Source organism: Trematomus bernacchii, unplaced genomic scaffold (genome assembly GCF_902827165.1).
Source record: "Trematomus bernacchii unplaced genomic scaffold, fTreBer1.1, whole genome shotgun sequence".
Taxonomy (NCBI): Eukaryota; Metazoa; Chordata; class Actinopteri; order Perciformes; family Nototheniidae; genus Trematomus; species Trematomus bernacchii.
In genome coordinates, this window is record NW_022987786.1 from 369,575 (window position 1) to 382,074 (window position 12,500).

The 12,500-nt window shown below is 43.8% G+C and overlaps 1 protein-coding gene across 1 annotated transcript in view; it reads left to right on the forward strand.

Moving 5' to 3' along the window:
- cpne4a (copine IVa) overlaps positions 1-12,500 on the forward strand; it is a 77,098-nt gene that overhangs the window by 19,685 nt on the left and 44,913 nt on the right. The window contains exons 4-7 of the mRNA XM_034149491.1: positions 6,403-6,474; positions 8,505-8,579; positions 9,256-9,339; positions 11,287-11,376. Coding sequence (XP_034005382.1) covers positions 6,403-6,474; positions 8,505-8,579; positions 9,256-9,339; positions 11,287-11,376 — 321 coding nt within the window. The remainder of the gene's footprint in view (positions 1-6,402; positions 6,475-8,504; positions 8,580-9,255; positions 9,340-11,286; positions 11,377-12,500) is intronic.

A 12,500-nucleotide genomic window follows, 5' to 3' on the forward strand; every position in this document is an offset into this window, starting at 1 on the left:
CGGAGCCAAAACGACAAAATAAGTCTGACCTTTTGCTGTTTCTGATCAAAAGTTGTGTTTTGACATTAAAACAATTTTTTAAGAGTTTTCATATACAGCTGCTATATGAGAGCTACGTTTGTATCATCAATCTTGATACAGGGTACTTAATATATGTTATAGTTTGGATTCCTAAAGCTTTTAGTCTACTAACCCATCATCCAAGGGTGGTTTTCACTATAAGTAATGGTTTATTTTTGGACGGACACTATCATTTACATTATTTTACTATGTTCAATCTGAATTTACTTTAAAATAAAAAACATCTATATTGATTCTGACTTTTCTACATCCAACTCACAGGTTTATCATTACTTTGAGAAAAAAGATTATTAATTTAACCCTTTTAGAAGGGAAGATATGGTCATTTGTTCTGGGAATGGCATTTTCGAGCCTGAGACCTGAAAAACAGGCTCAGGGCTAAACAGGTTAAAGCCACTTTATGTTTTTTGAAGGGAAAAGCTAACGTTAGGCTATAAAGGAACTACAGCACGGTCACATGACTTCACGTCACCACCGCTAAGCTAAAGGAGGCTAATGTTGGGCTCTAAAGGAACTACAACACGGTCACATGACTTCACGTCACCACCGCTAAGCTAAAGGTGGCTAATGTTGAGCTATAAAGGAACTACAGCACGATCACATGACTTCACGTCACCACCGCTAAGCTAAAGGTGGCTAATGTTGAGCTCTAAAGGAACTACAGCACGGTCACATGACTTCACGTCACCACCGCTAAGCTAAAGGTGGCTAATGTTGAGCTCTAAAGGAACTACAGCACGGTCACATGACTTCACGTCACCACCGCTAAGCTAAAGGTGGCTAATGTTGGGCTATAAAGGAACTACAGCACGGTCACATGACTTCACGTCACCACCGCTAAGCTAAAGGTGGCTAATGTTGAGCTATAAAGGAACTACAGCACGGTCACATGACTTCACGTCACCACCGCTAAGCTAAAGGAGGCTAATGTTGGGCTATAAAGGAATTACAGCACGGTCACATGACTTCACGTCACCACCGCTAAGCTAAAGGAGGCTAATGTTGGGCTATGAAGGAACTACAGCACGGTCACATGACTTCACGTCACCACCGCTAAGCTAAAGGAGGCTAATGTTGGGCTATAAAGGAACTACAGCACGGTCACATGACTTCACGTTACCACCGCTAAGCTAAAGGTGGCTAATGTTGGGCTATAAAGGAACTACAGTACGGTCACATGACTTCACGTCACCACCGCTAAGCTAAAGGAGGCTAATGTTGGGCTATGAAGGAGCTGCACTAAAAAATGAGTCACACAAACTGTCGACTGAGATCCGTCAGTAATAATCAGACTCACCTGCGGAAAGTGTTTTTGTTTTTGTCCTTACAAACTACACAATCTTCTGCTAATTATCCAAAACTTCTGAAAACCTCTGAGGGCAGAAAGATATATTTTCACTTTCTCGAAAGCTAATTATTGGAAGTATCAACATTTTTTTAGTCCGACAGCAGCTGAGTAAGAACATAATAACAGCATCAGAGGCTCCATTACAGGCCGAGCACAGAGATAATAACCTGGGAATATTCTCCTGACGGCAGACACACAGAGAGAGACTGTGAGATGTGTCCATCTTTGTTATCCGTCAATAAACGTCATTATTCTTCAGCTTGCAGCACATAGACGCGTTTCTTAAGCTATACTGGTTTCTTTAATGGAGTTTGGTGTTTTCATTGGTGTGAAAACCTTTGAATTCAAAATGAAAAATAATTCATGCGTTTTTCTTTAGATGGCAATGTTTTGGAATTCACTTGGTTATGAAACTGACTCTCTTTCTATAATAGATTTAGCTCATTTTGTATGGTTTCTGTATAGGTACTACTACCTAACCCTACTAAGTGGTATTGCTTTATTTTCTTGGCCTGCTCTCTACGGTGGCCGAGAGTGACGCACACAGTTGGGAGACCAGGGGACACTAAAGAGTGACGCACACAGCTGGGAGACCAGGGGACACTAAAGAGTGACGCACACAGCTGGGAGACCAGGGGACACTAAAGAGTGACGCACACAGCTGGAGACCAGGGGACACTAAAGAGTGACGCACACAGCTGGGAGACCAGGGGACACTAAAGAGTGACGCACACAGCTGGGAGACCAGGGGACACTAAAGAGTGACGCACACAGCTGGAGACCAGGGGACACTAAAGAGTGACGCACACAGCTGGGAGACCAGGGGACACTAAAGAGTGACGCACACAGCTGGGAGACCAGGGGACACTAAAGAGTGACGCACACAGCTGGGAGACCAGGGGACACTAAAGAGTGACGCACACAGCTGGGAGACCAGGGGACACTAAAGAGTGACGCACACAGCTGGGAGACCAGGGGACACTAAAGAGAGACGCACACAGCTGGGAGACCAGGGGACACTAAAGAGTGACGCACACAGCTGAGAGACCAGGGGACACTAAAGAGAGACGCACACAGCTGGGAGACCAGGGGACACTAAAGAGTGACGCACACAGCTGGGAGACCAAGGGACACTAAAGAGTGATGCACACAGCTGGGAGACCAGGGGACACTAAAGAGTGACGCACACAGCTGGGAGACCAAGGGACACTAAAGAGTGACGCACACAGCTGGGAGACCAGGGGACACTATAGAGTGACGCACACAGCTGGGAGACCAGGGGACACTAAAGAGTGACGCACACAGCTGGGAGACCAGGGGACACTAAAGAGTGACGCACACAGCTGGAGACCAGGGGACAGTAAAGAGTGACGCACACAGCTGAGAGACCAGGGGACACTAAAGAGTGACGCACACAGCTGGGAGACCAGGGGACACTAAAGAGTGACGCACACAGCTGGGAGACCAGGGGACACTAAATAGTGACGCACACAGCTGGGAGACCAGGGGACACTAAAGAGTGACGCACACAGCTGGGAGACCAGGGGACACTAAAGAGTGACGCACACAGCTGGGAGACCAGGGGACACTAAAGAGTGACACACACAGCTGAGAGACCAGGGGACACTAAAGAGAGACGCACACAGCTGGGAGACCAGGGGACACTAAAGAGTGACGCACACAGCTGGGAGACCAAGGGACACTAAAGAGTGACGCACACAGCTGGGAGACCAGGGGACACTATAGAGTGACGCACACAGCTGGGAGACCAGGGGACACTAAAGAGTGACGCACACAGCTGGGAGACCAGGGGACACTAAAGAGTGACGCACACAGCTGGAGACCAGGGGACAGTAAAGAGTGACGCACACAGCTGAGAGACCAGGGGACACTAAAGAGTGACGCACACAGCTGGGAGACCAGGGGACACTAAATAGTGACGCACACAGCTGGGAGACCAGGGGACACTAAAGAGTGACGCACACAGCTGGGAGACCAGGGGACACTAAAGAGTGACGCACACAGCTGGGAGACCAAGGGACACTAAAGACTGACGCACACAGCTGAGAGACCAGGGGACACTAAAGAGTGACGCACACAGCTGGGAGACCAGGGGACACTAAAGAGTGACGCACACAGCTGGGAGACCAGGGGACACTAAAGAGTGACGCACACAGCTGGAGACCAGGGGACACTAAAGAGTGACGCACACAGCTGGGAGACCAGGGGACACTAAAGAGTGACGCACAGCTGGGACCTTGGTGACGTTCAGGATCCCACCCTCATCCACCTACACTGGTTGCCGGTCAAGTCCCGTATATCCTACAAAGTACTCCTCCTTACCTACAAGTCCCTCCATGCCCTTGCCCCCCAGTACCTATCGGACATCCTTCACCCACATGCCCCACCCCGGAACCTGCGGTCCTCAGACTCTGGCCTGCTTACCACCCCCCGCACCAAACTGCGAACGTTCGGGGACAGAGCCTACAGTGTGGCAGCCCCCACCCTCTGGAACGCTCTCCCTGCGGAGATTCGCAACATCCCCACACTCGACGCCTTCAAAAGGGCCCTCAAGTCCCATCTGTTTGCCAAGGCTTTCGGCCCCTAATCGATCTGTTGTTTTGTCTGTCTGACTTTTGTTTTGTTATGTTTGTTTTTGCTATATTACTGTACAGCGACCTTGGGTCCCTTGAAAGGCGCTATATAAATGCAAGCTATTATTATTATTATTATTATTATCATAAAGGTTAAATAAATAAAAAACACACATGCATAATTGACTCCTAAATGAAAACAACCCTCATTTACATTTAAAGGTGGGGTAGGTAAGTTTGAGAAACCAGCTTGAGTGCGCTAGAATTTGAAAATACACAACCGGAGAAAATCTGCCACTTCCTCACAGAGCCCCTCCTCCATCACACACGAACGCGCACATGACCAATGAGGGCACGAGATAAGTTTGTGCACAGATGGAAGGCTGACAGGCAGGTAGGCCATCCAGTTATTTTAGCCGGCTCAGATGATTGGTCGTGCTTTTTACAGTACTACAGCTTCCACAGATGATATTTATTATGGATTTGTTGTCAAAGCACTTCAGATATTCATTGCTATCGGGATGTTAAGAGCATTCCATGGAATATAACAAAAAGTGTATCTCGAGCCGGTTTCTCAAACTTACCTACCCCACCTTTAACAAAGACATGAAATGTGAAGTCTTCAGGAAGGTAAGGACTAATTAATCAGCCTGTTTATTATTCATATTTCATTTTCTGCATCAGGTCAAGGACACAGCAGAACCGTTACCTCAGAGTCGGCTTTTGATTTATATATTTGTTATTATTTGTAGACTCTAATAAACAACCTGTTAGACTTCCTGTCTGTGGCTCCAGCTCAGATGAATCCACACGTGGTGTTTCAGTGAGAATTGGTGATCAGGGGTGTTCATGGTGGTTCATTAAAGGTACATAGCAAATATAGAATGGCTTCACTCTCAAATGATTGAAACCTCGTCAGAATTATAGCTAAATTGATTGATTAATTGAAAGGTGAAGCTCATTGAGGAGTTTTTAACAAAAGATGAACACGTTGTTATACTGTCATACTAATACTGGCAGGGTTATTGATTCGATCTTAGATTTATTTTCAAAATAGAGTTGATCAGCGTGATGGACAGGGAGAGGAAGCCATCTGCTGGTGCTCTCATTATAAACTGTGTGGTGACGCTGTGGATTGGTGTTGGTTTCCTGTGTTGGAAGAGCGGTACCATGCAGAGGAAGAGGAAGGGGAAGAGGAAGAGGAAGGGGAAGAGCCTCCTCTTCCTCCTCGTCTGTTTCTCTGCCAGCAGCAGATGGACAGATGGCTGACGAAGGAAACAGCCAGAGAGACTCACAGCGCTTCATACAGAGAGACAATCTGCTTAAAGGCCGATGGGAGGAACTGTTAACCAATCCCCCCACACAGAGGAGGCTAACGTTGGGCTATAAAGACCCTGACACACACCACACTGACACCAAAGAACACGTCCCGACGGACCCGACTGTTGTGTCGCCTCACGTCTCTGCGTCTTGGCCAAACAGTCGCACTGGAACACACCGCAAAGACTCCAGCCGACGGCCAAGTCGAACGTACGAACTGTGCATGCGTGAGTGGCAATAACTCTCCTTACCAGCAGGCGGTGGTAGTGTGTATTCGTCATTCAAAAGAGGCAACCGGAAGACAGACGAGATATATACAAACAACAAATAGCGTGCGTTCCATTTTCACTCTCGTCCATCACAGACTGTTTCACATAACGACTTATAATCGAAAACATGTTTAGTGCGGTACTGGAAAATGAAAAATAATAGCCGTCTGTGTGTGCCTTCTTCACTTCCGTTTCGCTTCTCATGCACTGATTCGCTAAGCTGAACAGCCAATCAGAGTCTTTTACCAACAGCCTCCCCATTCAACATGTACGTGAAGTTGTCGGCACGGCCGAAAAGACACAACGGTGCGGGACACCAATCTGAGTAGGGCGACAGGACGCTCATCGACGGCCAGACATCTATCGACGGCCGAAATCGGCTTGGTGTGTCCGGGCCTCTAAGGAGACTTTCCTGCTTGTCATAGTTATTGTGGAATAAATACAAATCATTCAGCGTTACTTTTCACAGGTATAAATGTGAACAGTGATTGAAACCACGCTGAACAGACCTCACCTTGAAGTGTGTTTTGTTCATTTAAATGTTGACGAGAAGCCAAAGCAAAGCCACTAGAGGAACATATATCTGTATTTGTTTAACAACCTGATAAATGCAGTGTGTGTGTGTGTGTGTGTGTGTGTGTGTGTGTGTGTGTGTGTGTGTGTGTGTGTGTGTGTGTGTGTGTGTGTGTGTGTGTGTGTGTGTGTGTGTGTGTGTGTGTGTGTGTGTGTGTGTGTGTGTGTGTGTGTGTGTGTGTGTGTGTGTGTGGTGTGTGTGTGTGTGTGTGTGCAGATCATCTCTCAGAGGAAACTGTGCAAAGCCCTGCTCAGACCCGGAGGCACGGTGGGGAAAGCCATCATCACGGTGAGTGTGTTTCTGTCTCTCTGCTCCTGAGGTTCAAGGTTCAAGGTTCTTTATTGTCAAACTAACATAGCTACAGAGTAATTATGTCGTTGAAAATCTTAGGTCACAGGCTTCTCAAACAGTGCAACACAATAATACAGATAAGCAGACAATATTAACCAATATTAAAATATACTATAAAAAGAAAAATAGTTTTAAAAAAGTGAGAAAAAAAAACAGTGTAATAGTGCAGTACGAGTCTATATACAAGTTATTGGAATGATATATTAGATAATAGATACATAATTACTAAGTAGCAGATGAATGTTATGAAATTGTTTCAGGTGTTTAACAGTCTTCTGGCCTGTGGGATGAAGCTGTCTCTGTCTGGTGGTTTTAGTCCGGATGCTGCGGTACCGCCTGCCAGACGGCAGCAGACTGAACAGTTTGTGGCTGGGGGGGATGGGGGTCTTTTATAATCCTGAGGGATTTCTTCCTGAGCTGCTTGGAGTAAAGGTCCTCCATGGATGGCAGCTCTGTCCTGGTGATGTTCTTTGCAGTTTTCACCACCCTCTGTAGAGTCTGACTCTACCTGTTAAGCCCGAGAGACCCCGGTACCGGGGCACTGCCGCAACATCTTGCAGGAAACAGTGTCTGAGGGCATGTTCATTTAATAAACTATGAATGTTTTATATCCATGTAACGGGAAGAAACTCATCTAACTGATCTTTTTTTTTTTTTTTTCAAAAGAAAACCCACAATGCTAACACTGAGCCTCTGAATTAGCAACGAGCGAAAAATGCTAACAGATTACTGCACCGAAAATCACTCACAAAACCTTATTATTTATCTTTTCACCACATCCAACACATCATTTCACATCGTGAGGTGACACAGAATCGATGGGTACCCTCATTATCACTGAATTATACGAAATGGCGACGTTATAAGCAAAAACAGACATCAAAACATTTGACGCTAGGTAGCTAAAAATGCTAACAAGGTTACCTTGGCTCTGTAGTCTCTCCAAAGTGGTCTTCAATGGCATTAAAACGATAAAAACGCTGCTGAAGTTAATCCATAAATTAATCCAATGTGTCTGTGTCCCTTTGAAATGATTTCTGATAATCCATAAGCAATAAAACTGCTTTTCCGTTTCCAGATGTCAGAGCTAGAGTATAGGTTCACTCTGATGCTACAGTAAATTACATGCGTGAAGCCCCCACCTTTTCTCTTCACAACGTGTGTGTGTGGGGGACTCCCCCTTCGATTATATTGGCTCTAACGGTCAGAAAGAGGTGTCAACCATCAAAATCGAGCAAGGGGGGCCAGAGATATGGAAAATCCACCCAAATGACCCCAGAAGTGGTTTCTTTTTGATAAATCTCTCTAAAAAGGTCAAATGTCACTTGTTTTGCATCAATCTTGATACAGGGTACTTCTTATATGTTGTACTTTGGATTCCTAAAGCTTTTAGTCTACTAACCCATCATCCAAGGGTAGTTTTCACTATAAGTACAAAATAATATTTGGACGGACACTATAATTTACAGTTTTTTACTATGTTCAATCTGAATTTTCTTTAAAATAAAAAACATCTATATTGTTCTGACTTTTCTACAGCCAACTCACAGGTTTATCATTACTTTGAGAAAAAAGATTATTAATTTAACCCTTTTAGAAGGGAAGATAAGGTCATTTGTTCTGGGAATGTCATTTTCGAGCCTGAGACCTGAAAAACAGGCTCAGGGCTTAACGGGTTAAGGGCGGAGCAGCTGCCGTACCAGGCCGTGATGCAGCCAGTCAGGATCCTCTCTATGGTGCACCTGTAGAAGGTCAGGATGCTCTCTATGGTGTACCTAATGAGAGTAATAACGTGTGTGCGTGTGTGTGTGTGTGTGTGTGTGTGTGTGTGTGTGTGTGTGTGTGTGTGTGTGTGTGTGTGTGTGTGTGTGTGTGTGTGTGTGTGTGTGTGTGTGTGTGTGTGTGTGTGTGTGTGTGTGTGTGTGTGTGTGTGTGTGTGTGTGTGTGTGTGTGTGTTTGTGTTGCAGATCACTGCAGAAGAGTTGACGGGGAACGACGACTACATCGAGCTCTCGTTCAGCGCAAGGAAACTGGACGACAAGGTACCAGCTGTGTGTGTGTGTGTGTATGTGTGTGTGTGTGTGAGAAAGTGTGTGCTACTCACATTGTGGGGACTCGTGTGCCTTTCAGGGACAAGATTAACGTCCTCATTATGTCAATAATCACATTTCAGGGTGAAAGCTTCATTTAAAGTTAAGCTAGGGTTAGTAAATGTAATCCAAGTCCTCTCAAGTGACAGAAACAGGACTGTGTGTGTACATGTGTGTGTGTGTGTGTGTGTGTGTGTGTGTGTGTGTGTGTGTGTGTGTGTGTGTGTGTCTGTGTGTGTCTGTGTGTGTGTGGTATCTGTAACTTCTGCACATCTTGTTCTAGAAACTCGGAGTAACAAACTCTCTGACAGTTTCTCATTTAAACTGAAGCTACGTGACGTTTCAAGGCTCCATGTTTCTTTCCTGCTGCACCATTTTAAATGTCGACAGCCTGTCTGGTGGTCAATTAAATTATTGAAGCGCAGAAACAAGCAGATGCAAAACTTCTCAAACTTTTTCTTTACGCAACTCAAGAAGCTTCTTGAGATGTGAGAAAAACGTTCTACAGGAACCTCCTGCTGTTGTAAATACATGTCTGATCCTGGGAAATGCAACCACCTGTTTCCCAAAACAAGTCCTCTCCACCTGTTCTCTTTCTAATTAAATATGGTGGTGTGTGTGTCTGCAGGATTTCTTCACTAAGTCCGACCCGTTTCTGGAGATTTACCGGGTGAACGATGACGCCACGATGCAACTCGTCTACAGAACGGAGGTACATTTTACATTTAATTTAATTTGCCATTCCTTGCACACTGAATGTAAAAACAATCCTACTTTTCAATTGTAGCTGTAATCTGGCCTTTCATAGTGTTTGTTTCTCAGTCAGATTTCTATCCTTCACGGTCCTTCTGTTTTCTATTTGTTTACTTTCTGCTCTCTTTATTTTCAAATGATGTGCAATGCCTTGATGAACATGCTGCCATAACAAACATATTTCCAATTTAGGATCAATAAAGTACATCTCATCTTATTGATCTTTTACAAACAAGAAAACAAGAGGAGACCTAGCTTACATTAGCTGTTAGATGATAACTTTAGCTGCTAATAATTAACATTAGCTGTAATTAATTAACTGATATAACCTAACTTTATTTGTTATTAAAACTAGCTTGCTTGATTTTTTTATATTTGGTTGGCTTTAGTTTGTTAACGTTAGCTGTTTATTGTTAATGTTAGCTGTTAATGTTAGCTGTTAGCTGTTAGCTGTTTATTGTTAATGTTCAACCCAGTCTCACGGCATTTCGTGTTATAGTCACGAAATTAATCTATTGATTCGTGTTCACCAACACGATTTCGCCATTTTTTTCGTGTCACACAGAACGATTTTAGAAGTAATGTATTTATATTGGTAGTATGTTTCGTGCCTGCACCAAATAATAACAAATTAGAAGGAAAAAAAGATGACATAAAATACAGATGTCAGTATTCTGAGGCTCTGAGCCATTTCTTGACTAATAACACGAAATGCCGTGAGACTGGGTTGTAATGTTAGCTGTTACCTGTTTATTGTTAATGTTAGCTGTTAGCTGTTAATGTTAGCTGTTAGCTGTTTATTGTTTATGTTAGCTGTTAGCTGTGTATTGTTAATGTTAGCTGTTAGCTGTTAGCTGTTAGCTGTTAGCTGTTTATTGTTAATGTTAGCTGTTAGCTGTTTAAAGTTAGCTTTTAAGGTTAGCTATTATAAATGAACAGTTATCAGTTAAAATGAGCTGTTATTTTTTAATGATAGCAGTTAGCTGTTTATAGTTAACGCTAGATGTTTAAAGTTAAAGTTAGCTTTTAAGATTAGCTATTCTAAATGAACAGTTAAAGTGGGGTAGGTACATTTTGAGAAACCGGCTCGAGATCGCTATAATTTGAAAATACACAGCCGGAGAAAATCTGCCACTTCCTCACAGAGCCCCTCCTCCAACACACACGAACGCGCACATGACCAATGAGGGCACGAGATAAGTTTGTGCACAGATGGAAGGCTGACAGGCAGGTAGGCCATCCAGTTATTTTAGCCGGGCCGGCTCAGATGATTGGTCGTGCTTTTTACAGTACCACAGCTTCCACAGATTATATTTATTAATGGATTTTTTGTCAAAGCACTTCAGATATTCATTGCTATCGGGATGTTAAGAGCATTCCATGGAATATAACAACAAGTGTATCTCGAGCCGGTTTCTCAAACTTACCTACCCCACCTTTAATGTTAGCTGTTAGCTGTTATTAATTAACTTTAGCTGTTAGCAGTCAGTTATGGAAAGTACATTCATTAAATATTAGTATATGCCAATGGTAACTAATGTTTTTTTTAGCTGCCAGAAAAGTGTAGCTCACTCAGCTCTTGTTACATTACAAACTGGCTTTAAGAACGTTTTTACAATTGTTTAATTATGTTTTTTGGTTTTTACCTCTTTAGTTATGACATTCACTCTCACTGTGCTCTCTGTCTGACAATCATAAGACATTCAAAGCTGCTTAACACAAAATAACTTTCAAATGTAACAGTATTGACCCGATGTGACTTTCAGAGTGTAATTTAATTGCTAACCTTCATTCTTATGCAGCTACAGTGAGATGTTTACACTCAACAAAGACAAGTTACGAAAAGTATATATGAATCCTTGTTATATAATTTTTACAAATATTTAAAATCTCTCATGTTTCTCAGACTGTGATGAATAATCTGAACCCGGTGTGGAAAACCTTCAAAGTTTCTCTCAACTCGCTCTGCAGCGGAGACCATGACCGCAAGCTGCAGGTACACACACACACACACACACACACACACACACACACACACACACACACACACACACACACACCACACACACACACACACACACACACACGCGCACACGCACACACGCACACACACACACACACACACACACACACACACACACACACACACACACACACACACACACACACACACACACACACACACACACACACACACATACTTGCTCACTGAAGCTCCTGCATGAATATATGAAAATATAAAAACCACCGGAGTGAAATGAAAACTGGAGCATGTGTGTGTGTGTGTGTGTGTGTGTGTGTGTGTGTGTGTCTGTGTCTGTGTGTGTGTGTGTGTGTGTGTGTGTGTATCAAAAAAAATTGCAATTACTTAAATTCCTAACTTAATTACTGACGTTATGGGGACGTGCATACTGTCCCCAAAAGGTAAGCGGTCCCCATAATGTCAGTAACACAAACACACACACACAGCAGTTTGGAGACATTATTTGATTTCTATTACATTTTTTTCACGTTTGAGATGAGATGTTTTCCTCTGAGTGAGTCGAAAGGTACACATTCATCATCCGTCCTATTGCTTTTGATTGTCCGTCCCCTCAATCAGCGCGGGGGCCAGAGGTTGGGCCCCCGTCAGCAGCACAGAGATGAGGTTTGAGGGTCAAATACCTCCAGCAGCAGAAACAGGAAGACGTCCAGAGGAATGATGAATATTAACAGGATTTTATATATTTATCACACAGTGCACATGCAGCAGAGTGTCTGTATTCAATTATATATAACATACGATCCAATGATCTTTTATTCTGTACATCAAAAATAGGTCATGCTTTGATTGTGGCACCTTCACACTAGTATGTATTACTTGTGTTTCTATCCATACTAAGATCGTTCCACCCAACGTTCTTATCAGATAACATGCAGTTTTAAAATTGAGCATTATGCCGGAACCATAAAGCATTTTAGCATCAATGCCTCATTTGCACACTTATGGCGCGTTTCCACTACACGGCCTCCCTCGGCCCCGCTCGGTATGGCTGGGCCTCGTTAGGACTGGCTCACTTTATGGCGCATTTCCATTACAGTTTAGGAACTGGGGTAGTATCTATAGTAACGCAGTGTAGG